Source organism: Oryx dammah, unplaced genomic scaffold (genome assembly GCF_014754425.2).
Source record: "Oryx dammah isolate SB20612 unplaced genomic scaffold, SCBI_Odam_1.1 HiC_scaffold_5, whole genome shotgun sequence".
NCBI lineage: Eukaryota > Metazoa > Chordata > Mammalia > Artiodactyla > Bovidae > Oryx > Oryx dammah.
In genome coordinates this window covers 66,790,408-66,817,864 of record NW_024070189.1, presented here as the reverse complement: position 1 = coordinate 66,817,864, position 27,457 = coordinate 66,790,408, and the positions used below count along the sequence as shown (strand labels likewise).

The 27,457-nt window shown below is 54.6% G+C and overlaps 1 protein-coding gene across 1 annotated transcript in view; it reads right to left on the bottom strand.

Moving 5' to 3' along the window:
* Window positions 1-93: 93 nt before the first annotated feature.
* The window catches only part of SHC2 (SHC adaptor protein 2), a 27,934-nt gene continuing 570 nt past the window's right edge, over window positions 94-27,457 (bottom strand). The window contains exons 2-14 of the mRNA XM_040241569.1: window positions 27,300-27,431; window positions 15,389-15,459; window positions 13,952-14,012; window positions 13,683-13,802; window positions 11,800-11,853; window positions 11,616-11,667; window positions 11,406-11,532; window positions 10,015-10,177; window positions 9,373-9,430; window positions 6,545-6,694; window positions 4,712-5,022; window positions 2,009-2,142; window positions 94-791 (exon numbers count right to left, since the gene is read on the bottom strand). Of these exons, the coding sequence (XP_040097503.1) occupies window positions 2,014-2,142; window positions 4,712-5,022; window positions 6,545-6,694; window positions 9,373-9,430; window positions 10,015-10,177; window positions 11,406-11,532; window positions 11,616-11,667; window positions 11,800-11,853; window positions 13,683-13,802; window positions 13,952-14,012; window positions 15,389-15,459; window positions 27,300-27,431 (1,428 nt within the window). The 3' untranslated portion in view covers window positions 94-791; window positions 2,009-2,013. The remainder of the gene's footprint in view (window positions 792-2,008; window positions 2,143-4,711; window positions 5,023-6,544; window positions 6,695-9,372; window positions 9,431-10,014; window positions 10,178-11,405; window positions 11,533-11,615; window positions 11,668-11,799; window positions 11,854-13,682; window positions 13,803-13,951; window positions 14,013-15,388; window positions 15,460-27,299; window positions 27,432-27,457) is intronic.

The following is a 27,457-nucleotide window of genomic DNA, read 5'->3' as shown; positions in this document are numbered from 1 at the left end:
GCCCCAAGAGGATCCCTGCCCCAAGATGACATCTACCCAGAGAGGGTCCCCACCCCAAGAGGCCTCGTAGATCACAGGAGGGCTCACGCACCACACGGTCATTCCCAGGTTTAATTACAAACAGATTCCAAGCGTCCAGTCCAGGCTGACAGCTGGGAGGGAGGGGCCTCACAACAACTCCCTCCCGGGTCAGTGGTCATGGAGTTGACAGATGACCCCATCACCCACGGCTTTCACCCACTTCAACACCCTCATCTGCCCTGGCCTGAGGACCCACAGCACTTCAATTCTACCCCCAAAAGACAACTATGCACCGATTTTTCAGGTGGAAGATCTGAGCCTGGCAAGTACGGGAGCCCGTCTGCATGCCAGGGAGCTGGGGGCCTTCAATCCCCAGGAGGCGAACTGATGACCATCCAGGAAGGAAAATGGTGCCCCTCGGCCTCATCAGGGACCTGGGCCAGGCTCCAAGGCGGATGGCTGCTTTTCGATATATTTTCTTTAAAGGCGAGAAAAGGTTCTGTCTTTGGTAAGTACATCTTCACTCCAGGTGAAGGTGGCAGCAGGCAGGGGTGAGAGAGAGGGGTCATGCACCCCGTGTCCTGACCAGGTTGACCCATCCCAGCCCCAGGACCAGCTAGAGAAGGAAGACTCCAGAGACCCAGGTGAAGAAGGAGAGACAGCGGCGGTTCCGGCCTGACCAGGGTCCAGAGAAAGGCTGAAGGGCCCCTAAGGCCACAACGGGAGCATCCGGGGAGCGGGGACAGAAGCCACAGGCTGAGAACCATCACCTGGGGAAGAAAGTGAAGCAGAGGTCAAGGGTCAGCAGAGACAGCAACAGGAGACCTGGGTTCAGGTGTCATAGACCTCAGTTACAAGGTAGCAAAGTGACCCAGTGACAAGCCTCATGTGGAGGGCCAGGGTTCAAGTCCCAGCTCCTCCATGGTCTTGCCCTGTAACCTCTCTGTGACACTCCTTCTTCCACAAAATGAGAAGATTATTAACAGTGCCTGTTTGGGAGTTGCGTGGGAGTCAGTACAGATGTGGGGAGGGTCTGAGCATGTGGCCAGGACACAGCAACTTCTGCATTGGCAGCGATTATTACTCCCATTGGTGTTATTTCTCGGGTCACAAACAATTCAGGGTGTAGAAAGCAAAGAGGTCGGACCCTGGCACGTGCACATACACAGTCCATGGCACTGCACATCATTTCAGATGATCCACAGGACCACCTCCATCCCTGGAGCCCTTCCCCAGGCTGGGAACCCTGTCTCTGCCTACAGCTGGGCCTGGCTGAGGGCAGGGAGCAGGCCAGCGCTGACGGGGGGGAGGAGGCAGGAAGAGACTGTTGTCATGGGGACGGGAGAGCAGCCCAACCTGGCCCAGAAGGCCTCTCAGCCTTTGGGGAAATTCCACGGCCTATTTCCCTCCATGAGCTGAGCCCCCATCTCCCAGCTTCCTGCCCCCTACCCTCACTCCAGAGCCTGCCTCTGCCTCCTCCCACAGACTGCCCTGGTACCTTGACCCCTCTGCACCCCAGTTCAGCTGCCTCTTCCCAGCTTAGACAGGCCCCCATCTCACCCCCAGACCCTCCACCAGAGGCTCTAGAACCATGGGACCTGTCTGTCCTCCCCCACTCAAGACATCTGAGGCTCCAGAACTGATGACCCAGGTGGACCTTCTCACCCACCTGCCTTGCCTCGAATGCTAGCCCTGCTGGACCCAGCCCTACTGGGCCCACCTCCCAGGTGGCCAAACGCTGCCTCTCTGAGGGATTTTTACCACCAGTTAAACACAGAGTTACCATAACAACTCAGGGAGTGAGTGCTGATGGGGACAGGGTTTCCTTTGGGGGTGATGGAGTGTTCTAGAATTAGATGGGGAAGGGGGCACAGTTCTGTGAAGAGACCCACTGAGTTGTGCCCTGTAAATGGGTGAAGTGTGCAGCATGTGCACCCGTGTCAATTTTTAAGATGCGAAAAATCTGGCACATTGGGGCCAGATGCACCTGGCTCAGGGTTCCCGCTTGACGACGCCTCGCAAGTGCAGCTCACTCTCAGCGGCTACGATGGGCTGCCCGTTCTGCAGGTGGTAGTCAATCAGGTGGCTGATGCTCTCAAAGAGCACGTCCTTCGTCCGCACCTGCAGGGCCAGAGGCCATAGCATCAGCACCACTGGGAGAGCCAGGTGGAGAGGCAAACCCTTGGGCCACCCTAGATCTGCTGGCGGGGCACTGAGTTCTCACAGTGCCTCCTGTAACTCACGTACAAATCTGAAAACCACTGGGTCAAAGACTTCAACCACAGAACTACATGTGGACACAGGCTCCAAAGCTCCAGCACCCAGGGGTCGTGGCTTCCTAGAGTGGATTGCATGGTGCCCCCACCAAAAAAAGATATGTCCACATCTTAACCCCCGAAACCTGTGAAAGGGCCCTTATTTGGGAAAAGCCTCTATGCAGATATGATTAAGGTGAGTTCATCTTGAAGGATAAAGAAAATGTGGTACATATATACAAATGGAATACTACTCAATCATGATAAAGAATGAAATAGTGCCAATTGTGGAAACATGGATGGACCCAGAGATGATCACACTAAGTGGAGTGAGACAAATACCACATGATATCATTTATATGTGAAATCTAAAATATGACACAAATGAACTTATTTACAAAGCAGAAACAGAGTTACAGATGTATAGCACAGACTTGTGGTTGCCAAGGGGGATCAGGCTGGGGGAGGGACAGATTGGGAGTCTGGCATTAGCAGATGCAAACTATCATATACAGGATGGATAAACAAAGTTCTACTGTAGATAGAGCACAGGCAACTGTACTCAATGTCCTAGGATAAACCATAATGGAAAAGAATATATTTTTTAATGTATATATGGAAACTTCCCTGGCTAAGAACCTGCCTACCAATATGCAGGAGACATGGGTTCAATCCCTGGTCCAAGAACTAAGATCCCATATGCCGCAGAACATCTAAGGCTGTGTCCCACAACTCCTGAAGCCCAGACACCCTAGACTCCATACTCCACAACAAGAGAAGCCACCACAATGAGAAGCCTACTCGCCGCAACTAGAGAGAGAAAGCTTGCACGCCTACAGTGAAGGCCCAGCGCAGTGCAAAAGAAAGAAAAGAAATTCCTTAAAGAAAAAAAATGTATATATCTGTATACTGAGTCACTTATCTGGTCAGCAGAAATTAACAGAACATTGTAAATCCACTATACTTCAGTTAAAATTAATTTTAGAAAAAGAGTAAAAAAGGATGAGTTCATCTTGAATTACTCAGATGCCCTCAAACCCAGTGACCTGTGTCCTTATAAGAAAAGAAGGACTGGGACAACACAGAGACACAGAGAGAAGCCAAGAGAAGCCCTGAGAAGCCAAAGGCACTGGGGTGGTGGGTCCACAAGCCAGAGAACAAGAATTTCCAGCAACAAGGAAATTGCTGATGGGGGACCCTGAACCAGATCCTTCCTCAGAGCCAGAGAAGGAACCAGCCCAGCCAGCACCTAGATGTCAGAAGTCCAGCCTCCAGAACTGGGACAGAACACATCTTGTGGTTTGACGCTGCCCAGCTGGTGATGGTCACTGGGAGGGCAGCCCTAGGAAACAAACACACCTCAGGAATCTTGCGGTCACAGATCCAAAACTCAGAACCACCAAATCTAAACACCACCTGCATCTTAGAATGCTGAGACAATTTCAGCAGACCTGGATGCAACACAGAGCCCGCCCCACCCCACCCCCGTCCCCGGGAGGCTAACACCACTTCAGACAGAGGACACAGCAGTGAGCAGTGTGATTACGTATGGAGGAGGAGGTGGAGAAGGGAAGTGATAGAACAAGGGCCTGCAGCCGTGGTCCCACCTGGGCCAGGCTGCACAGTAGCCACTGGAGTGTGCCCTATTCAGGGCACGGAGCACACACAGCCCCCGGGGTGGTGTGGAGGATTCAGCTAGATGACATAAATTGTTGTTGTTTAGTCTCTAAGTAGTGTCGGACTCTTTGTGACTCCATGGACTGTAGCACTCCAGGGTTCCCTGTCCTTCACTATCTCCCAAAGCTTGCTCAAATGTATGTCCATTGAGTCAGTGATGCCATCCAACCATCTCATCCTCTATCGTCCCCTTCTCCTCTTGTCCTCAATCTTTCCCAGCATCAGGATCTTTTCCAGTGAGTCAGCTTTGTATTTATCACTCAGAGACATCACTGTTTGTAAGATGCATTAGTGATGATAGAATGTGGGGGGAAAGTACATCTTACAGTTGATGAAACATAGTACTTTGTAAGCCCTGAAAGGCCTTGAGATTGGAAAAGGTTCTCTAACTCCTCCAAATGCTTTATAGACTGGGAGATCCTTTGTGAAAGCTAAAATTCCTCTAAAACTGGAAAATGCTTTGTAATTTTGAAGTACGTGGTAAAGGGAAACAGGATCTGTAAATATAAAGGGCTCTGTAATCTGAAAGATGCTTTATTAAACCTAAAGGGTGCTTAGAACGTGGGTGCCCCGATCTCGGACAGAGGAGAGAGGCCTGGGCCGTTCCCGCAGACCGGACACCCCCGTTAAGTCCCCTCCCCACCCCCACTCGCAGCCTCCAGCCCTGCCCCACACCAGCCCCCTGCGGGTCTATCTCTGCACTCTCTCCCCTGCATCCTCAGCACCTGCCCCCACCCCTCCCCCCGCGCCCACCTTACCACGCCCTCAGGGTCCACCAGCAGCAGGTGCTTGGGCTGCCCTGCATGCATGCCGGTGAGCACATACTGCCCAGGGTTGGTGACGCTGTCCCGCACGAGGAAGTCCCCGTCCGCCCGAAGCAGTTTCTCCGCCGCCCGACGGCTCATCTGGCCATGGTACCAGGGCTCCTGACGCAGCTGCTCCTCCGTGGGGGCGATGGGGGCCCGGCGAGTCGGGGGGCTGGGCCACTGATCCTCCACGGGAAGGGGGGCTGCCACAGAGCCAGCCGCCACAGAGCACTCATGCAGCCTCAGAGCATCCTCGAAGGGTCCTGTGGGCGGGGACAGTGTGGGTGGGAGGGGCCTGGGCTGCGGGGACCTGCTCCTTCACCCCTTACTGGTCCTATTAGTAACTCAGTATATTCTCTTGGATTTTCTAAGCATATGCAAAGAATGAGCATTTCTTTTTTTCCAATGTGCACACCTATTTCTTTTTTCTTGTCTTGTTACACTGGCTTCCTTCCCAATGTTTATTATGCCTCTTGTTTCATCATCTTGTTCTGACTGCACTGGCCAGGACCTCCACTACACGTGCCACCTCTTTGGTAGGCAACAGGTGTCCCTTTCTTTTCCAAACTCTAATGGAAATGCTCCTGATGGTTTGTACAAGTTCCCTAGGCTCCCAGCCGGCACCAGTGTCACCCTCCCTGAGATGGTACCGCATAGCTCAGACACCCTGGAGTGTGCAGTGACAGCCCTGATCCCTGCCCTGGTGTCTCTGCGCTTGCTTTGCAACCCGCCTTTCTTCACTTCTGGTCCCTTGGGAATCCCTCCTCCCTGATTTCTCGAGTGATCCGAGAGAGGTTGACCCAGCCTCCAGCTCCTAAGACATGTGACCAGTCCTGGCCAATCAGCATATGCCTCTCACGCTCCTGGCCTAGTGATTGGCTGGAGGAGGTGAGACCATGACCCAAGGAGGGCAAATCTGAAGCAGCCCCAAGACTTCTAATGGGAGCCTGGCAACAAGCATCCCTTTTCGTACTAGGGTTGCTGGACCACCCGGCTGGGCGCCCAAGCGGACAGCCTGCCTCAGGAGCTCACACCTGGGGCACCTCCTTTCCCATCTGAGACTTCTCTGAGGAGCCAGTGGGGCCACAGCAGGGGTTCATGTCACTGTCTAGCATGTCATCAGGCGGTGGGGGAGCGGAGCTTTGCAAACTTTGTGGAAGAAAGGATTGCCAGCTGGCTTGGGAGTTCCTCAAAGACCTCACCTGGGAAGGTGTGCTAGGAGTGGGAGACGACCCTGCCTGGGCCAGCACAGAGCCAACACGTCCAAAGTGCTCATGCAAAAGGATGGAGTTTGATGTTGTGGGAAAGAAGGAGGGTGTTCTGGACACAAACCTCCTCCATCCAATCGAGCCCTCTCTCAGGCTGGGGGAGGGACTCCACCATCTGCTAGGCCTCCCTTCTTAGGCGGGGGATTTCTGGCAACAAGCCAGAAGGGGCTTGAGCCTCCTCTCTCAGATCATGGATCACATGAAGAGGGAGCTTAAACTCACTCATCAGACTGAGGAGACCCAGAAACAGGGAGCTAGGCACGTCCACCCTGCAGACTGAGTCCCATAGAGAAGAGCCCACTGCATCCCCATCACATTCTTCCAGGACACGAACTAGCCCCTCCCGCCAAACTGGGGACCCCCACGGAGAGGAATCTGGGTTACTCTCAGGAGACCGTAGGGTCCCAACGGAGGAGGGAGTCCCAAGGGAAGCATACAGCATACAGCCCATCCCCCACCAGACCACAGGTTGCTTGGGCGTGGCCCCACCCCACAGGCCGGCCTGCCCCCCGCTTACGCATGTCAAACAGATCCTTCTTGGGGCTATCCTCGGGCCGCAGGGGCTCAGGGCCGTCCAGACCCTGCGTGTTGACGTACAGATGGTCCTCATAGTCTCGGGGGCCCCGGGCATCCGCCTGCACGTAGCCATCCCCGGGCTGGGCTGGGACTGGGGAGTCAGAGGAGTGTGAGTTCAAAGGAGCACAAGGTCACGAGGGGAAGCCCTGGGGAGGGGTCCAAGAGGGGCGCCCTGCCCACGCCTGTGTCCCTCCAGGAAGCCCGCCCTTTAGCGCAGCAAGGTCAGGAGTGAAAAACCCCATGAGAGCCCAGCTTTGGGGCTGTGAGAGGCACGGAGGTCTACAGGAGCCCCCTACACACACACACCCAGGCCCGCTAGTCTATCAGGCAGGAAGGTGGCCCAGGGACCAGAGCTTCCCAGTTTCAAGAGAAGGCAGAAACCCCGATGTTTATGTTAAATCTCCACATTTAAAAAGTAACAACAATAAGACTCTGCTCTCCCTATAATTATGTTATCAAGTGAGGCACAGTCAGGTCATTCATTTGCTTGTGTTCTATTTTAGAGTTTCCTTTCTGTTCTTTTCTAATTTTGTTTTGAATGTGTGAAGCATTTAAATGGTTCAAAAGCTGCTGTTTTGTGAAACTGGTATCATTGGGTGAGTCTCTTCCGGGGTCCCTCAGTGTCCTGTGGGGATTCTACTGGGTCCTCCCCAGTTGGCCTCTGCCCAGTTTCAAGGCCTCACCCACCGTGTGTTATCAGACTGTTGGACTTGTGCTGACCAGATAGGTGCAAAATGGCATCGAGGGGGACTTTAATTTCCACTTCTCTTATTTTGAGTAAGGTTGAGCATCTTTTCCTAGGTTCCAAAGACATTTGTGTATTTTCCCCTAGATCTATCCATCCATTTCCAAACATCTCCATTTTTAATCCTTGGCAGGGAAATGATGATCTTTTAGTACACTGTGGCCAAATCCAACTCAGGGCCTGAAGCTAGCTCTGCTTTATACCAGTTAAATCCTTAACCCTCATAGGCAACTGGGCTCACACACAGCTCTACCCTCTGTAGGCATGACAGGTGAGTAAACTCTCAGCGCTTCAGTCTCCTCCTCTGCTGAATGGGAAGAACAGGAGTAGCTTCTTCAAAAGTAGGGGTGAAGACCAAAACCTCTGGCAGAAGTTATGATTTGATAAAACTGCTAACATCATTACAGCCCTGGGTGGTTGATGGGGGCAAAGGGGCCTTGGCCCAGCCTTCCCAGTCTGCACAGAGAAGGTGCAGATTCTCCCAGCTTTGTACAGTCACGGTGGGATGAGAAAGAAGAAATCTCAGTTGCAGGGGTCCAGAGAGTGAAAATTCCTGGACATTGGACTTGGGGCACTGATGTACTGGTAGGAGTTCTTGGTCAGAGACTTGGGGAAACCGTGATATGAAGCAATAACTTCGTGTGCAAAAGCTCAGGGGGTAGGAAATGCTAATGACCTTGGGGGTCAGGTGTGAGCAGCCCGTGTCCCAGAGAAATAGCTGACCAGGGCCAGATGATGGCTGGGCATCTACTTGGCACCCAATGCCACATGTGTTCTTTAACCACAGGTGCTGGGAGCAGTAGGGTTCTGATGCTCATCAGTGAAATGCCCAGATTGTTTGGGAAAATCTTTTTTTAAAAAAAAAAAAAAAGCCCAACACAGATGTCAGCACGGCTGTAAGGAAACAGGCAGCCACGGCAGGGCTGGTGGGCAAACAAACTGCCAAACCACGTCAGGGAGCCATCTGGCAGCTTCCCCTACTGTGACAGAGGTATGCATGCTGTCTACAGCTCAGCATCTGTGGGAGGGATACATGAGAGGAGCCAAGGGGGCATCTGCCAGCGATCAAGAGGGGGCCACGTGGACAAGCAACTGCAGGGACAGGGGACTGGCACGTGGCCATTCAGAAGATCCCACTGAAGCAGCCAGAGCCCCTGAGAGACTGTGGGTAGTCACAGCCTGTCCTCATTTCTTTGGGGGGTCCATTCACATAAGGGCTGAAAGGAGACACACAGGTGCCAGGGGGTAAGCTCAAGACCTCAGAGCTGGGGGCTAAGGGGATTTTAGCCTCCTCTGTCTTTTTTAATGTTGTATAACAGGATAAAATGCTCATGGGCTGAAAACTCAACCATTTTGTTAAAACCTCATGGTACCTGGTGGGCAGCTCTGTGATTTCCATCACATGGATCAGCAGCTGCTGTCCTGGGCATAGACTCTACCGAGACCCTGAACACAGCGAGTGGTGGACAACTGGAGGCACTGCTGTCCTGGTAGAGCCCTAGAAAGTGCCCGGATGTCTGTGGGCGAGGGGGGTCCTTCATGTGGTGGGGACTAGACTGTGGTGAAAAAGGAGGGGGGCGGCTGCCTCGCACTGGTGCAGGGGTAAGTCCAAGACAGGCTTTTACCTGGGAAAGCCAGGTGGAGGGATGGAGAGCACACTACCGTCCAAAACTAAGAAAGCGACGTATGTTTGAACTGACTTGAACGTGCATGAAAATTCTAGAAAAACCAGGGAAACTACTACCAGTGGTTACCTGATCAGGGAGGTGGATAAAGCAAATGTGGGCAGGAGACTGACTTTTCGGTGGATGCCTTTTTATATGCTGGTGCTTTGAACCACTAACTGAAGTGTCTCTGTCCAACATGCAAGGAAACTGGTCACACGGACAAAAAGCAGATGCTGTCAAATCTCTAAGAACCCAGGGAGTGACACGATCTCACTGGCCAGATGGAATGACCCAAAGAGGGGAAGCGATGTGAGGGATGGTGGGGACTCAGGGACACCAGAGCAGAGTGAATGGTACCTGAGGGGCCTACGTCCCACTGCAGGCCGCGGGCATCTCTTCTAGCAGGAGAGGCTCCCTGAAAAAGAGAGCAAGGGTCCCCGTGCAGTGTGCAGCCCCAGACCCCCAGTCGCCCACCCCAACCCTCCTGTAAGTCAGATTCCAAGCTCAGCTCTGTACCCATCCCTCCCTCCTGGGCCTCAATCTACCCACAAGCCTCTACCTGCCTCTGCTGTAGCTGCATCCCCCAGCCCAACTTGGAAGGCCTGCCCCCAGCATATGCTGTTCCTTACACATGGAGGCCCTTCCCTACACTGCTCTCCGGGGCAACTCCTATTGACCCGTTAGGGCCCAGCCCAAGTTCTGCCCTGGGACATCCTCCTGACAGGGACAGTCAGTCCCCCATGGACATTCTGGTCACCCTCCTCAGAAGCCCTGATTCAGTCATGGCTGTGGTCATTGTATCAGTGTCTGAGGTGGGAACCTTGTCTGGTGTGTCCAGAGAGGGCTCAGCAGACCTGGACAGTTTAGGGAGGAAGAAGCAGGGGGCAGGAGAGACCCTCCTCTAGGATCATGGAGGCGGGGAGCAGAAGGAAGAGCTAGGGGTTGAGCCCCAGGACTTGGCCCTTGGGCCCCCCTCCCCACAGGCGTGCTGAGGCTGACCTGGCCAAGGGCGTCAAGGACCCCCAGGGCACAGGGCTGCGTGAGGGCGAGCCTGGAGTCCACCAGCCCGCCCGGGGGCGGCTCCTTCCCAGGGAGGCTGTTGTAGTAGTTGTGTTCTGCCTCCTCTTCGTCCCCCCAGGCCGAGTCCTCCATCCCGGTCAGCCTGCAGAAACATAGCCAGCGGGAGCACGGGCCGCAGCACCAGTTGTGGGGCACAGACGGCGCCAAGGTCCCCAGACTGAGTTGTGCACCATGGGGGACAAGCCTGACCCAGGGATCCTGACCTCTCCTCTATCTGCTGGGCGGGTGGTGGCGCCAGGAGCCGTTGCTGATGGAGGAACTGGGTGTCTCTTTCTGTCCACCAACAGGGGCTCTACACATGTCTCAAAGGTTTGGCTAAACTGAGAGGGGCCTCCACCCATCCCAGCCACCTCAGCCCCACCGTGGCCAGGGCATGACACCAGGCTTGCATCCTGAACCCAGAAGCCTTAGGGTGGTGACACCATCAGCGTTTACAATGCCCTCACCCACTGGCCATGGATGGCATCTTCAAAATGTGTGCTACAGATGCTTATCCAGGCAAGTTGGCTCCTAAGAGCAAAACGGGGGAAGCCACAGCCTGCCCCTCAGTCAGGGGCGGACAGCAGGTCTCAGCAGGGCTCCCAGAGGAGGGCTTTGCAGCCAGGAGAGGGGAGGGGGTTGAGGTAGCCCCAGGTAGAAACCAGCACTCATTCATGTACTAGGGGCACATGATCCTGTGTGAAGGCCAAGGGGCAAGCTCAGCTATACACTGCTGGCTCTCATCTGTGCATATGGGACTCTTAACATGTCCATTCATTCACTCGCTACTCTAACCAGTTCCCATCTGTTCAGATATTTAAATAGCCTATCACAGGCCACTGCCTTAATTTGCCAGCCAGGAGCTCAGGATGGCTTCTACCCTGTTAAGCCACCAGAACTGTCAGATGGTTAAGAGAACATCAGAAGAACTGCATCTGACACGTGAAAGTCAGATGGAATTCAGATGTTTGTGTCCATAAATAAAGATTGGCTGGCAGGCGGCCCACTGACTGCTCACACGTCCTTCTTGGCTGCCTTCCCGCTACCACGGCAGAGGCAGGCAGGCAGGCTGGCCCTTTGCAGAAGTGCCGGCCACCCCCATGGAGACTAAGGATGACAGCATGACGGTCACTGCCTGGTGATCGGCTCCCTGAGTCCTCTCCTCTGCTAGGACTGGAGATGTTGTTATCCTGGCATCCTCATGGTTGAACAGTGGGCCATGGAAGTGGGGGGCACAGAGAAGGGAGGGGGCAAGGATCCAGCCCCAGGGAAGGGGAGGGGCAGGGCCAGCAAGGGTGCTGAGGAATGGGGATAGAGGGGCAGGCCAGTACCTTTCCGGGGGGACGACGACCCTGGGGGGGCTATGCAGGTATTGTTTGAAGCGCAGCTCGAAGGCTTGGCCCACGGTGCTGATGACGCTCTGGGCAAGGCCCTCGCAGCACTCCAGGATGTGACAGGCTGGGGGTCGTCAGGCAGCATCAGCGGGGTCTCGACTGGCTGTGGATCCAGCCCGTGGCCCCACCCGCCCCCACTGGCCTCACCTCTCTGGTTGATGGGGTCCTTGGCCACATAGGCCACATAATCCGCCATGTCCTGGGGAGAGAGGGCAGCAGACACAGGAGTCCCAGCAACGTGGGGGTGGGACTGATGGGCACAGACAGGGCATCTCGGGGCTTTTGGGGACAGAGGGGCTGGAAGTCCACTCCCACCCGTCTGGGGCCTTACCGTGTCACCACCGGACGCGAAGGAGATGGACTGCATGTGATGATTGGCGATGATCTGGCCAGAGAGAGACCACCAGTCATGGGGCTGCCGTCTCAGTTGGGGGAGGAGAGAGGGGCTTGGGCCAGTCACTAGAACAGGGCCACAGTGGGGACCAGAAGGACAAGGGCATGGAAGTGGAGACGTCCCCTCGACGGAATGCCAGGATGACCGAAAGCCCTGCTGGATGGGGAGCCCTGAAGCCAGAGCAGGATACAGAGACCCACAGTCACACGCCCACATACACAGGAAGACAAACCTGCCCCAACTGGTGGACATGTGCACACACAGGCACAGACATCCAATACAGATACACACAAAGGTACATAGGCTAAAAGCCTCACACAAACCACACCCTGCACGCACACACACACAAATTCCCCACTCCAGCTGTTCAGAGACACAACCACTCGCACATTCACACACACTCCAGCCCACCTTCACACCTTGATGCATCACACATTAGCCCTCACACCCTCCCACACAGACACCTAGGCACAGCACATGCACACCCAGACACTCACCACTCTCACATTCAGAACATGCCACCGTGGAGGCACTGAGAAAACAAAAGCAGGACCCACTGGAGGCTCCTGACTCTGCATTGTCAACCCAGGCAGCCTCACCTGTGTGCTCCCTTGCCTCCATTTGCTCATTTGCAACTTCATTTGCAACATCTGCTAATCAGTGTGCTCATTTGCATGAGTGTGCTGATTTGCTTATTTGCATGTTTGTGTAGATGTGCTCACTTGCGTGCTCAATAGCATCTATTCGCCACCACCCACTGCTGCCCTAAGTGGTCATGTCCCTCCAAGACCCAGTAAGCACCACAGATGCCCAAGCAGGGCTCTCTCAGGGTCCCCAATGGTTCACTCAGCCTGTCACCCCTCAGGGATACTCATGGCTCCCCCTAATCAACTCCTGCCCAGGGAGGCCCCCACTGGCGAACTGCTCAGGGTTAGCCCAGCGTGTTCTAGATAGAGTCCATGCAGAGGTGGACAGGGAGGTGAACGTGCTGGCAGCTCCCCACCCCACAGCTTCCTCCCTAGGGGCAGTCTGAGCCCCCTCCCTGGGGCCCTGGCTTCAGCTCATCTCCTCCACGCTTCCCACGCTCACACCAGACCACAAATCACAGCACTTCCTGCCCCAAACCTCTGAGGAGGATAGCAGTGCTGTCTGGAAAAACCCCAGTTCCTCATCAGGATCCTTGCTAACCTCTTGGGCTCTATCTTATCAGGTGACCTCTGCTCAATGTCCTCTTACCTCTCCACTCAGCGCCAGCATCACCACCTCCAAGAAGCCCTTCGTGATGCCCCTGCTAGGTCACAGCGCCCTGTGCATGCTCACAACCCATGCCTGGCCTCACAGTCCTCCTCAGAATTCATAGTTATTCCCTCCTTTCTGCAATTTTATGTTGGTTGTTTGTTTCCACCAGAAGATTCCAAGCCTCGGTCTCGCCTCCTCAGCAATGCAGACAATGGGGCCGAGACCTTCTTTGGGAGGCCGTCCTAGGAGCTGTGGAGTGAGGAGCAGCAGCTCCCCTGGCCCCGCCCACTCGTCGCCCGGGTTGTCGGGTGTGACAGCCGTGGGGCGACGTGAGGGCAGCGGCCCCTGGCCCAGGGCGGGGCCTCAGCACGTGTCCAGGTGAGCAGCTTACCCGCACTTGCAAGTGGAGTGGGCCGTTCCCACTTCCCTCCGGGCTTCACCTGGGTGAATCCACAGACCCTCAGCCAGGCCCTAGTTGGCTGGCTGGGCCTGAGGGCGGGGCTGGAGGAGGCTGAGGGCGGGGCTAGAAAAGGCCGGGGGCGGGGCTAGAGAAGGCCGAAGGCGGGGCGGGCGGCTCTCACCTGGCGCGTGGCCGGCACCGAGAGGTTGAGGCCGTCGATGGAGATGCTGACTGCAATGCTCATGCCCGCGAAGCGCAGGTTGCTCTTGCCCAAGATTGAGGCCAGGGCCTTGTTGGGGGCCTAGGGGGGCAGACGGCACGGCGGTTTAAGGGGGCAGCCTGGGCTTCAAGAAGGTGGGACCACAGTGGAACTCCAGCTGGGGCAGGTCCTGGGATGGCCAGGCGTCTCCCCCATCACTTCCACCCGGGGACCACAGGCCCCTCACCCACCTTTTTCTTCCAGGAGCCCCGGACGCCAGGCACCGCCTCATGGAGCCGGTTGATGGCTTCCCTGTGTGGGCGGAAGGGGAGGGGGCTTAGAGAGCTTGGAGGAGAGGGGGCAGAGCTCAGAGGAGGGTAAAGGCTCAGAGAAGGCAATGGGCTAAGGAAGGAGTGCTTTGCATCCCGAGCGGGGAGGGGCCCAGAGGACAGAGAGATGCTGGGGCAACTGGTGGCCTAGACGGGGACTCTCAGGCTCCCAGACGCTCACATCATGTGCCTGGCAGGTGCCCTTGCCCTCAGCTCTCCCCATCCTGCCCTTTGTTTCTCAGACACCAGTGGACCCCTGAGCCACAGCCCACTTGAAGGCACTGAGGTCAGATTTAGGGATGCTGGCACAAACCTTGAGACTGGACCCCAAGTTCTGTGTGACCACAGGCTGGCCAAGATTCCCACCTGAGGCATGAGAGGATGCCCTCTGTTCTGGGCCCCCCAAGACAAGGGCCAAAACTGACCCCCCAAACCGAATGGGAGAGACTTCGTGAAAGGGCTCATCCCTGGGGAGGGACTGGAACTTTTACAGGATCCTGAAGGTCGGGCAGACACACAGGTTCTTAACAATATCCGTGCTGCAAGGGGAAACCAAGCCCTCAGCCTGACAGGTGGGAAGGTCAAATGGAGCAGTAGCTCCTCAAAATGGGTAAGGCAGTCACATCCCCAGGTGCACACCCCAAACTGAAAACACAGGTACACACAAAACCTGCACACATGGCCACAGAGCACAGCTCACAAGAGCCCAAAAGGTAGAAACCACCCAAATGCCCATCAGTTGAAGATGGATAAACAGCCCATGGTCCCTCCTATGCATGGGAACATGATGCAGCCCTGAAAAGGAGAGAAGCCCTAAAACTCCCTACCTCGTGGATGGATCCTGAAAACAAGATGCTCAGTGAGAGAAGCAGACACAGAAGGACATATAGTGTGTGATACCATCAATGGGAAATATCCAGAACAGGCAAATCCACACAAAGAGAGGGTGGGATCCTGGTTGTCAGGGGTTGGGGGAGGGGGTTGGAGATGGCTGCTCATAGGGGCAGGGTTTCCTTTCGGGGTGATGGAATGTTCTGGAATTAGACAGTGGTCATGGTTGCACAGGGCTCCCAGGGTGGTGCCAGTGGCAAAGCAATGGCACTAGTGGCACTACCAGTGCAGGAGACGCAAGAGACCTGAGTTCAATCCTTGGGTCGGGAAGATCCCCTGGAGGAGGGCATGACAACCCATTCCAGTATCCTTTCCTGGAGGATCAGGTGGACAGAGGAGCCTGGCAGGCTACAGTCCACGGGGTCTCAAAGAGTCAGACCTGACTGAACAACTGAGCACATCGTACACAGCACCACCGCCTCTACTCCAGCACTGAGTGGCGCCAGAGCCTGCCCCAGCCAGCCTCACCTGGTGACCTGGGTGCGTGTGCTGAAGTCCAGGGAGCGCATGGAACGGAGCACCTCGATGCAGCCCATGTACTGAGGGGAGAGAGCACAGGTCAGCACCAGCCTGGCAGAGCCCAGCTGGGGGCCACCGTGGACCCAAGACCCCGTCCAGTGAGCCCACAGCCCTCCCCTCCCGCCACCAGCGCTATAGCCCCTGCCCCCATCCTTAGGACAATGCCCAACCTGGCCGCCCCCACATCGTCCTGTCATTTTTTTTTTTCCTGTCTGTCATTTGCAGCCTGGCTCCTTCCCCAGCTCCAGGCTCCTGGTTGCCTCCTCAGAACCACCCTCTTGACTGTGAGTTGTTCCCTGGAAGCTGGTAGATTCCTTCAACTCAGTCTCTCCTGCTCATTCTCTTTCTGCTCCACTAGAATGCCAGCCCAGGAGGACCGTGTGGGGGTAATCCTGCTCACTTCTATATCCCAGGGCCCAGGGCAGGGCCTGAGAGCAGATGGTGGGTGGAAGCCGTCTGGCCCTTTGCAGGAGGGAATGCTGACTCCTGCCTGGACCACCCTTTCCAGGGAAGGGAACTCAGAATCTCCAAGAGATGTTGCTCAGGGGCAGCTGGGGCAGGGGTACCAGAGATGAGGGCCACCAGTGCCCCCAACATGGTGTCTGCGCTGCAGGAGGGACCTGGGCCAGCCACATGCAGCGCCTGTCATGTGATCACTGTCATGGATGGGAAACGTCCAGGACAGGCAGGCCCGCAGGGACAAGAGTGGGTTCCTGGTTGTCAGGGGTTGGGGAGGGAAGGGGTAGGATCACTGATAATGGGGACAGACTTCCTGTGGGGTGATGGAATGTTCCAGAACAGATAGAGGTGGTGATTGTACAACGTTGTGAAGGTACAAAGTAGCACCAAACTGTGCTCCAGAGTGACTCATGGTTAATTTAGTTACGTGATTGTACCTCAACTTTTAAAAAATGATTCACACACACACATTTTGACCTTGAAACTCCATTTCTAGGACTTTATCTCACAGAAGCACCAGTCCCTAGGCACCAGATGTGGGTACAAGTGGCTGTTTCGGGGCACACACTCCACCCATCTCCCCAGGGCTCCAGTGGGCTGGTATTTACCCCCAGTCATTCTTGACTCTGCAGCCCAGTGCAGGGTGGCCAGAGTGCCCACCGACTCGCTTTGCCCACCCTGGGCTGGTCCCAGGGTGCCAGCCACCTGTCTGGTCCCAACACCTGATGCTGCTCTGAAGTCTCACCAGCCCCAGCCTGCCCCTCCCTTCCCATGAGAGCTACAGCACTGAAGGAGTGAGTAAGGAGTTGCAGACACCCCAAAACTTGACACATTTAGGGTTGCGAGGTCGAACCCAGGAGGCCAGGTTGGTATTTCCAATAAACGACGAGTATTTTCTTCATGTAATATGTCCTAAATAATGCATGAGATGTGCTTAGGCCATTATCTGTGCTTATGAGAACTTTACATTTAACCAGGCAGCTTGCATTTTTGCTAAACTAAATAAACCATGGTGCTGGGAATGGAAGAGCTTGCAGCTGTAAAAGGAAACAAAATTTTAATATATTTATATGCAAATATCTCTACAATATGGCATCAAGCGACAGGAGCATTAAAGCTCAGTGAGTGCCTTTTGTGTGGACAAGGGGGCCAGGAAAGAGCGCACAAGTGTAAAAACAGCCACCAGCTCCTGCTGTCCCCCATCCAGGTCCTGGGCTGGCCTAGACGGAAGCAGAGGCTGGAAAGGCACCTGTCGCTTGCTCCCCCACTGCTTCTGGGGCCCTGCAACCCTGCCAGGCTGGCCTGCCTGATGACAAGGTGGCCTACCCCATCTCCCCAGCTGACATGGAGCCCGTCACCACGTGAACGAGGAAACCCTCTAACAGAGCACACATCTGAGGGGATGTCAAGGCAGCAGGGGCCCAGGGTGAGGGGTCTAACCACCACCCCTCAACTAGTGTGCAGCCCACCCTGGCTCTGCAGCTAAAATGTGGCTGAAATCCTCCTGTGCCCCAGCCCCTCCCTGGATGAAGTGGGGGCACAACTCAGCTGTGCAGGAGAGGAGATGGGCTAGGGGTCCCATCCTGGAGGACAGAGAGCAGACCACAAGGGCACAGAAAGTGAGGAGGAGGCTAAAGGAGTGCCAGGCAGTGATGACATTGGTAAGTCACTTGTCACATGCAGGCCTGATCCAAGCTCACTTCACCTGAACCCCCGTGATACAGTGACAAACCACCCCCAGGAGACAGAGCCCCAAGGACATGAGGCAACCTGCTCAGAGTCACTACTTGTAGGCTGCAAGGGCACAATATGAGCCCACATTCTGGGCTCCAGGATCACCTGCAGTGTCACCCAGAGCATCACCAGCCACGCAGGCAGTGTTGTTGTTCAGTCAGTAAGTTGTGTCTGACTCTTTGCAACCCCATGGACTGCAGCACGCCAGGCTTCCTTATCTTTCACCATCTCCCAGAGTTTGCTCAAACTCGTGTCCATCCAGTCAGTGATGCCATCCAACCATCTCATCCTCTGTCACCCCTTCTCCTCCTGCCTTCAATCTTTCCCAGCATCAGGGTCTTTTGCAATGAGCTGGCTCTTCGCATCAGGAGGCCAAAGTATTAGAGCTTCAGCATCAGTCCTTCCAATGAATATTGAGGGTTGATTTCCTTTAGGATGGACTGGTTTGATCTCCTTGCAGTCCAAAGACACAACTGATGCTTTTGAATTACGGTGCTGGGAGGAAGTGGTGAGGCTGCAGCAAACTACACGCTTGGGGCCAGACCCCCGTGGAATCCAGGGCTTTTGCCTGAAATGCCCCAATTTGTAAATGATGACAAGAAATTTTTATTCTTAGGACTTCCCCGGTGGTCCAGTGGGTAAGTATCCGCCTGCCAGTGCAGAAGATGCAGGTTCCATCCCTGGTGCAGGAAGATCCCACATGACAGGGAGTAACTAAGCCAGAGAGCCACAACTACTGAGACTGCACTCCAGAGCCCACGTTCTGCAACAAGAGAAGCCACTGCAGTGAGAAGCCTGTGGACCGCAACCAGAAAGTAGCCTCCTCTCACCGCAACTAGAGAAAGCCCATGTGCAGCAACAAAGACTCAGCACAGCCATAAATAATTATTTAAGTTTTAAAGAACTTTTTTTTCTTCTTTATCTCTTTTTTAAAGAAATCCTTATTTTTAAATAGAAGAGAGAAAAAGAAAGCAGAGGTGAAATTCAGCCTTGAGGCTGCAAGGCGGCATGACTTCTGATCCAGAATACCACACTCGCGGGAGGCCAGCTATGGAATATGGACAGTGACCCACAGGAGGGCTTGCCCATGTCCCCACCCCCAGAACCTGTGAGCAGAGCATTAGTGGAATAGGGTCTCTGCAGATACAGCCAGGCTCAGGACATGAAAATGAGAGTCCTGGATTCAGGACTGGTCCTTAACCCAGTGACCAACGTCCTCACAGGAGGATGGCAGAGGGAGGGGAGCCTGAGACACAGATGCCGGGGGATAGGGCTGGGGCCTGCGGCCCCCAGAAACTTGGAAAGAGGTTCTGCTCAGAGCCCCAGAAGGAACCAGCCCACCAGCACCTGACTTTGGACCTCCAGAACCAGGAGAGAAAACATTCCTGTGGTTTTCATTGCGCAGTTTGCGGACATTTGTTACAGTCGGCCCAGGAGGCCGACAGAGAAACTCTGGAGGGGGACCAACCTTCCCCTCTGCAAATGTAGAAATGGAGGGGACCCAGAGCCCACCCAAGGATGTAAGGGGAGAAATCAAGTTAAAGTGGGGAAACTGGGGCCCAGAGAGGGGAAGGGACCTAGGCAAGCTCACATAACAAAGTAGGGCAGACATAGTACAAGCACCCAGCTTGCCACTTTGCCCAAAAGACCCCCCATGGCTCACGGTGCCATAGGCCCCACACCATTATTACTCAGTGTCTTCCTTCTAAACTCCATTTGTAAACAGAACTGAGGTTATTTCTAAAGGCCACTGTAGGAAACCACCCCAAAGTCTTTACACCAGTGAAGGGATAAGTAAAATGTCACCTCTCAACATATTGGAATATTACTCAGCCCTGAAAAGGAGAGAAGCCCTTCCACTCGCTCCCACGTGCATGGACCCTGAGAGCATGGTGCTAAGTGAGAGAAGCACACACAGAAGGACACACAGGGTGTGATTCCACTGATGGGAAACGTCCAGAACAGGCAGATCCACAGACACAGAGAGTGGGTTCCTGGTTGTCACGGGAAGGGGTGAGGGTGACTGTTGATGGGGTTTCCTTTGGGGTGCTGGAATGTTCTGGAACTAGATTATAATGAGTGTTTCACAAATCTCTGAGTGTACCAAGAACCTCTGAATTGTACAGCTTAAATGAGTGAGTTTTATGATACTAAAATCTATCTGCTTTTTTAATATGCATGAGGAAACAAAGGAGAAAGAAGAAAGAAAAGGAGATGTGCATGAGGTAAAAAGGAAACTGCATATTGTTACCATAAACCTTGGGTTTGATGCCTAGCAGTGCTTCCTAATAACCATTAAAATAAACATATAATTATCAAAATGAAAAGACCCATTCAGGATGAATTGCTCATTTTTGCTAAGCAAGTTAGTGGAAGTTTGTTGGGCTCCAGGCCATTTGCAGAGTCTCAGAGTCTCGCCGCTCCTAGAGGAGGTTGAAGAACAGAAAAACTGGACTCTGGTGAGAGGAGCTGGAGGGGTGACAGCAAGGGAGCTCCAGGACTGTGCACAGGACCACCTTGCAAACTTGAGCACATCTATGTTATTCTTCCATTTGAAGTCTGTCCCCAGGAAAGTACATCCGTGTGTGTGTGTGTGTGCGTGCGCGCGTGTGCGTGTGTGCGCTCAGTAGGTCAGTCACGTCCGACTCTTTGTGACCCCACGGACTGTAGCGCGCCAGGCGCCTCTGTCCATGAAGTTTCCCGGGGGAGCATATTGGAGTGGGTTGCCATGCCCTCCAGGGGAATCTTCCCCTCCCAGAGATTAAACCCCAGTCTCCTGCATCTCCTGCATTGCGCCACCTGGGAAGCCCACAGGTATGTGTTAATTTTAACGGAAACAAATGAGGCCTTTACCAGAGAGAAACGTCCCCTTAACTGAGTGCGCTAGTCTCCGGGGGCAGCCAAATGACACCGCACCCTGGCTGGCTCAGAACAAGAGGTCTGGCATCCCCCAGTCGGGGGGATCTGGTATCCAATGTCCAGGGGAGGCTCCCTCCTGCCTCCTCTAGCTTCTGGCAGCAGCTGGCCTGGTCTCACAGACGTGTCTCTCTGGTCTCACCCTCTGTGATCACACAGCCCCTCTCTGTGCCTGTGTCAATTGTCCCTCTTATAAGCACCCCTGTCCCAGAAGGTCCTGGGCCCCTCCTGACCTAGGACGACCTCATCCTGACCTGATTACATCTGCAAAGACCCCATTTCCCAATGAAGTCACATTCTGGGGCCCAGCGGACATGAACTTGGGAACGCCATCCTCGCCCATACACCAAGCGATCCAGCTCCCAGCAGCTGCATCGGTGACAGAGTGCACCTCCAAGTCCCCTGCTGAAAACGCACAAGCTGAGCTGGCCCACAAGCATCGTGAGCCCCATTGAGGGCTGACACAAACTGAGGGGCAGCCTGCAACGTAGCTGGGGTGTGCTCCAAAAGCTGGGGAGCCCTGGCGTTGAGCACTGGGACACCCTGCACTCACACTCATTGTGGGTCCCCACAGAGCATCCTCCTGGGTGCTCATGTCTGAAAAGCCCTTTCCAGTCACTGCTTCAACCTAATCCTTTTTACACAGAACTCGAAGCATTTAGGGCATTTTTGTTTGTTTACTTTTCTACTGTGGACAAAACATAAGTAACATTAAATTTATCATTTTAATCATTTTTGAGTGCACAGCTTGATGGCATTAAGCACATTCACATTGTCGTGCAACCATCCCATCTCTAGAACTTTCTCGTCTTCCCAAACTGAAACTCTGACCCCATGAAACACTGACTACCAGTCCCTTCCCCAGTCCCTGGCCCCACCATCTACTTCCTGCCTCTCTGGATCTGATGCCTCTAGAACTTCCTGTGAGTGGAACCAGACAGTGTGTGTCCTTCTGTGTGTGGCTTCTCTCACTGAGCATCACGTCCTCAAGGTTCATCCAGGTTGTAGATGTCAGAACCTCCTTCCTTTTTAAGGCTGAGTAATATTCCACTGTGTGCATGGACCACGTGTATCTATTCATCCATCAATGAACACTTGGGTGGTTTCCATCTTTTGGCTGTTGTGAATTGTGTTGCTATAACTATGGGTGTGCAAATATCTGCTTGAGCTCTTCCTCATGTCTCATAAGAGGAAAATACTTATTTTCTATCCTAGATGTACACACATACACACACTCAACCTTACTCATATATCCAGCCATATATGTTTAGGCCTCCTGCTTTTTGGGGTATTTACCAACGAATAGAATTTCTAGATCATGTAGTAATTCTCTGCTTAACTTTTTGATAATAGTGCTTTTGTTTTTATTTTTTGGCTTCACTGCATGGCTTGTGGGATCTTAGTTCCCTGACCAGAGACTGAACTTGGGCTCTGCGCAGAGTCCTAACCACTGGACCGCCAGGAAATTCCCTTGGTATGGTTTTAATACACGCTGAATTTAATGAAACTATCTCATATGCTGATAGAAGGCTTCACTTTCTGATATTCAGGCTCTACTGGGGTTGTCCACTATTGTGGAAGATCACCTCACCGCAGTGGCACTGGAGCTGCCGCACTAATGCCTGGGATCAGTCTGTAGCTGTTGCGTGAGGGCAGCTCTGTGCCCTGTGTGTCCAGGGAGAGAAGCCCACACCCTATACCCTGAAATATATTCTAAGTTATTGTGAATTGCTGTCCCTGTGTTTCTCCTTTTTATTGTTGTTTTATTACATCATGGTGGTTTTGGGGGAAATAAATGTGCAGGTAGATGTTATATTTATATTTGATGTTCATTTCAGTGTGTTTAATCATTCATTTGTGTCCAACTCTTTGCAACCCCATGGACTGTAAGCCCACCAGACTCCTCTGTCCATGGGACTTTTCAGGCAAGGATACTGGAGTGGCTTGCCATTTCCTTCTCCAGGGGATCTTCCCCATCCAGAGATCAAACCCGCTTCTCCTGCATTGCAGGCAGGTTCTTTTACCACTTGAGCCATCGGGGAGGACGGAGGGTTAAAACACTGGTAATAAATGAGCTGTGGCTAACGTGACAGGATCACAAACACTTGGCTTAAACTGGTGGTTCTCAAACATGAATGGGTGTCGGAATCACCTGGAAGGCTTGTAAAACACTGATCACCAGGCCCACCCCCAGAGTTTCTGACTCTGTCTGAGAATGTACATTTATAATAATTTCTCAGATGTCTGGGCACCCCACTCTGCTCAGCATTGGTTTAAGCCAATTTGGTGGCCCATCTCCCTTGCCATGAATGGAGTTTGACACTCCAGCAGGTAAGGTGTAGAAAGAATGGAAGCAATACTTTCTCTTCTCCCAGTAGACATGGCTGGATCTGCATATGACACCTGGTGCTGTGGCTGCTCTTTTGTGACCAGGAGGACAGCTAAACCAGCAAGCTGAAGATGGCAGTGTGAAAAGACAAAAGACCTGGGTCTGCAGGGATATGGTCAAGTCACTGAATTAACCCACCCTGGAGCCATCCTACTCCTTGCCTGCAAGGAATCAGCTGTATTTGCAGCTAAAATACCTGAGACAAGTTAACACACCCACTTACAAAAACCTGCCTTCAGGAAACACTGGGTGGCCCAGAGGCAGCCAGGCCTGGGGCCCTGAGGCAGCCCTCTGTCTCTCTGGGCCCCACTGAAAAGTTTCTTTGAAAAGAACTCTGGAGAGGGCATGATGACAGCACCCCAAAGAGCAGAAAGGGCTTGTTGTTGGGATTTTCATGAACGTGTAAGAGTGCCACGTGCCAGGCAACCACGTGACCTCAGCTTAAAATGGAGCAAAATTAAAGGTGAGTTCTTCAGCCGCACCTGCCCATTCAAGTGTGCATGGCCACATGTGGCCACCAAAGGGACAACATGGAGCCGGAACATTCCACGCCATGGAGACCCTCCAGGCAGCACTGGTCGGGGCCAGTCGCACAGGCAGTTTAGGGACCATCGCAAGACATAGTCTGGGGCTTTCCAGGAGAGGCGTCCTACTCACGGAAGGACCTAGCAGTCAGGAGGGGCCTCTCTTCTGCAGGGTGAGGGGGCAGAGGGTCTAATCTGGGACAGAAAAGGCGCACCAAGGCCAGATGCCTCTTGCCCAGGTGAGAGAGGGGTGGGTCCTCCCTGCCTCCTCCAGCATCTGGTAGAGCCGCCCTCCTGCCTGCCCCGCCCCAGGGCTGCACGGCCAGTGCCTACCTCTCCCTCCTCCACGTGTCTCCACGGGGTCTTCTCTCACGGCCACCGGTCTCTGGAACCAGGGTGACCTCATCCTACCTAACGACACCTGTGAAGACCCAGTTCCCAAACGAGGTCGGGAATGAGAACAACTAGAGCCCAGGATGAGGTCACCAAACCGGGAAACTAATCAGCCCCAGGCCCCCAACCACCGGGGCCTCTGCTCCCACAAGAGGATCCTCGTCCTCCTGGTTCTAAGCCGCTCTGAGTCGTGCCTGTGGCGAGGCTGCTGATGGTGCCACAGCGGCCACGACCCTTGCCAGGTTCCTTGACGTGGCTGCACCTCCGGGTCCTCACCGAGAAACTGAGTAGAAAACCTCGGGATGGGGGAGAATTCACTCGGGGGCTTGACTCCACGCTCATGTCTAGACCGATGCCCTGACGGCATCACTGCTCGCCAAGCCTTCGTATTCTTGTTTTGAAAGAGGGACCGTTACAGGCTTTCCTGAGGGTTCTATGATATCAGCTAGGTGAGTCAGCTGCTGTTTTAGCTTCCTTTTGCTGCTGTAACAAATTAACACAAATTTAACATAAATGTATCCCCTTATAGTCCTGAAGGTCTGGAGTCCAGCTTGGATCTCACAAGGCTAAATCCCAACGTGGGCAAGGCTGGACCCTCCAGAGGCTCCCTGCTTTTCCAGCTTTTCACGGCCCCTCCCTCCATCCTCACAACCAGCAGAGCAGCATCTCCTGTCTCTCTGCCTCTGACCCTCCCTCCTCCCTCTTCTAGGGACCCTTTGATGACACTGGGCCCCCTGGGAATGCAGGGTCATCCCCATCACAGGGGCCTTAACTTAATCCCTCCTGCAAAGTCCCCTCTGCCCTGTGAGGTGACATGTCCACAGGTCCTGGGACCAGGACAGGGGTGTCTCCGAGGCTGCTGGTCTGGTAGTTACTCTGCCACTCAGGTGGCAGCAGGTTCGGGCTGGAGAGCGGCTTCCATTCTGGGTCTGGTGCTGGATTCTCACCAGGTGACAACTCTGCCTCTCTGGGCCTTGGTGTCCCCACCTTACATAAGTGGGGACAGCACATTCTCTCTGGAGGACCCGGGTCACCCCCGTCGGCCCCTGCATGATTTGGGACACAGCTGCTCCCGCCTTGACCTCACACTTCTCTGTAAACCAACCTGGAGGGGACTCATGGCTCTCAGAACATCTGGGGGCTGTGGGTGCAGAGACTGAGGCTCCCAGGGGAACAGAGCCGGACACTGGGGCTGATTCAGACTCCCCACCTGTTCCCCCTTTCAGGGCAGCCACACCAGGGCTCATCTCCAGCACGGACGCTGTAGCCCCCTTCTCCCCACCCCCACACTGCCCTGCTCCAGGGCATCTCTGCCCCCCCAACAGTGCCCCAGCACCCCCCTGGCTCTCTCTGCTGCCCTGCCAGCCCCACCCCAGCCCACTTCCACAGGAAAGCTCCTTTCAGCACCAACGCTGCTCTGTGACCCTGCCTAGAACCATCCAAAGCCAAGCTTGCCCACACAGCCCCCAAATCTTACTCCTATGCTCCTCTCTCTGCACCAGCCCCACCACATGGGTCTCCGGCCAGTCCCCAAACCTGCCAGCTGAGCCCCTGCCTCGGATTCTCTTTCCCCAGTTGTTTCATGCCTAGGGCCTCTGTGGCTTTAGGGCTCAGCCTAAATGTCATCTCTGAGGGGCACCCCACCCACCAACCCTGCTAAGAGCAGCCAGCAGTCTCTGACATCACTTGATTGTAATTTCTGCACAGCACCTGCCAATATCTGCCACTTCCCTGTTGTTTGTCTATCTCTTGTTTATTTACCATCAGTCTCTCCCTCTAGAAACCTGAGCCCCATAAGAGCAGGGATCAGATGGGTGGGCCCCATTTCCTAGCATGCCATCAGCACCTGGCAGGCTCTGGCACGCATTATTAATAAATGTCTGCAGCATCGATGGCAATGTCCAGACCACTGGAACAGTCCAAAAGCCTGCACCCCAGCAACATGAGCATCTGAATTCTGAGCACTTCTAATCCCCAAAGCCACGGCCTCCGCCGAGGGGATGTAGTGGGAAGCCCAAGGCATTGCCTGGGAAACATCTCGCTACAAAATCAGTGTTGAATCCAGCGAAGCTGAGATTCAGCAGAAGAAGGGGCCATGACCAAGTCAGAAGACTCCAGGAGAGAAGAGCAGGTCTAGAATGTGAGACAGCTTGAGGCCTGCTGGCCAGTCCAAAGCTCTTCCTTTCTAACCCACTCCCAAGGAAGCAGCGGGCCTGCCTGGACCACACCTGGACGTGCAGAAAGTCAAGGCCACTGCGAGCCGCCACACCAGAGCACCACAAACTGGGGACTTAAAACAACAGAAATGTAAGCCTGGCCCTACAGTTCTGGAGGCTGCAAGCCAGAGATCGAGGTGCGGTGGGGGGCCTGCTCCCCGAGGGGAGGGTGCTTCCAGCCTCTCCCAGCGTCTGGCGGTGGTACGAGGCCACCCTGGACGTCCCTCGATTTGTGGATGCGTCACTCCATTTCTCCCTTTGTTGTCACGGGGCCCCTCCCTGAGTGTTTGTGTCCGAATCTCCCTTTCCTAAGAGGATACCAGAGATCGCATTAGGGCCGCGGTAATCCAGTGTGACGTCATCTTAACGCGATTATATCGACAAAGACTCCATTTCCACATAAAACCGTATTCTCAGGCTCAGAAGGTCAGCAATCTGAGGAATACTAGTCAACCTAGGATGGGGTGGGTGGAGGGAGGCTGTAAAAGAAGCGAAGACAAAACACCACACGCAAAGACTCAGAACTCCAGGATCCTGGTCCCCAGCCCAGACTGAAACGCTGTGAATATACATCGGACTCTGATGTGACAACGAACTGTGGGTGGGCGGAGTGGCCGGTAGCCTGCGGCGTGAGGAAGCATTTCACGGCGAGGCATCCCACGGGCCGCTCGCCGCTTCCTAGTGGTTCATCAAAACTATCCACAGAGGCAGAGGTTCGTATAAAACCAGGACAAATAAAGACCTGCTTCTCTGCAGCGCCTTCCGAGGCCCCGCGATCTCTCACTTGGAATCAGGGACCTAGCGGGGCTCGGCCCTTCTGCACCCCACGTTGCCCACGGTCTCCGACCCTTCTGCCCAGAGGGAGTTTTCAGTGGGGATCCGGGTACCCGGCCGCCCCCACCCGCATCTTCCGTCCCCAGTCTCACCCAAGAAATGGGGGGCTACGCCTAACTTGCGCATGCGTGCCCCCCTCCCACAAGCCGCCCTCTCCCCGCCCCTCCCCACGTGACGCCGTGGGAACCTGGACCCCGGCGCCTCCTGGGTGGGGGTGGCCGGCAGAGCACGGCGTGGCAGTCGGGGTCTAGGGTGAAAGGGAGAGGAGAGATGGACAGACACATGGTTTCCCGGGTCCAGAGTGTCCAAGAGAGAGAAGTGGGGGATGGGAACGCCCGTGTCCAGACAGAGGCTCGGGGGAGGACGCGGTCCCAGGGTCCCGCCGACGCACTCACCCTAACGACGTAGGAGACCCCGGGCCCCAGAACCCTGGCGTCCGGGTGTAGCCAACCGTGCGCTGGCTTGTGGATGAAGCTGCCTTTGCGGATCCACTCGTCGGCGGGGGCATCCGGGGGCCCGGTCGCCCCCCGCGCGCCCCGCGGTCCCCGCACCC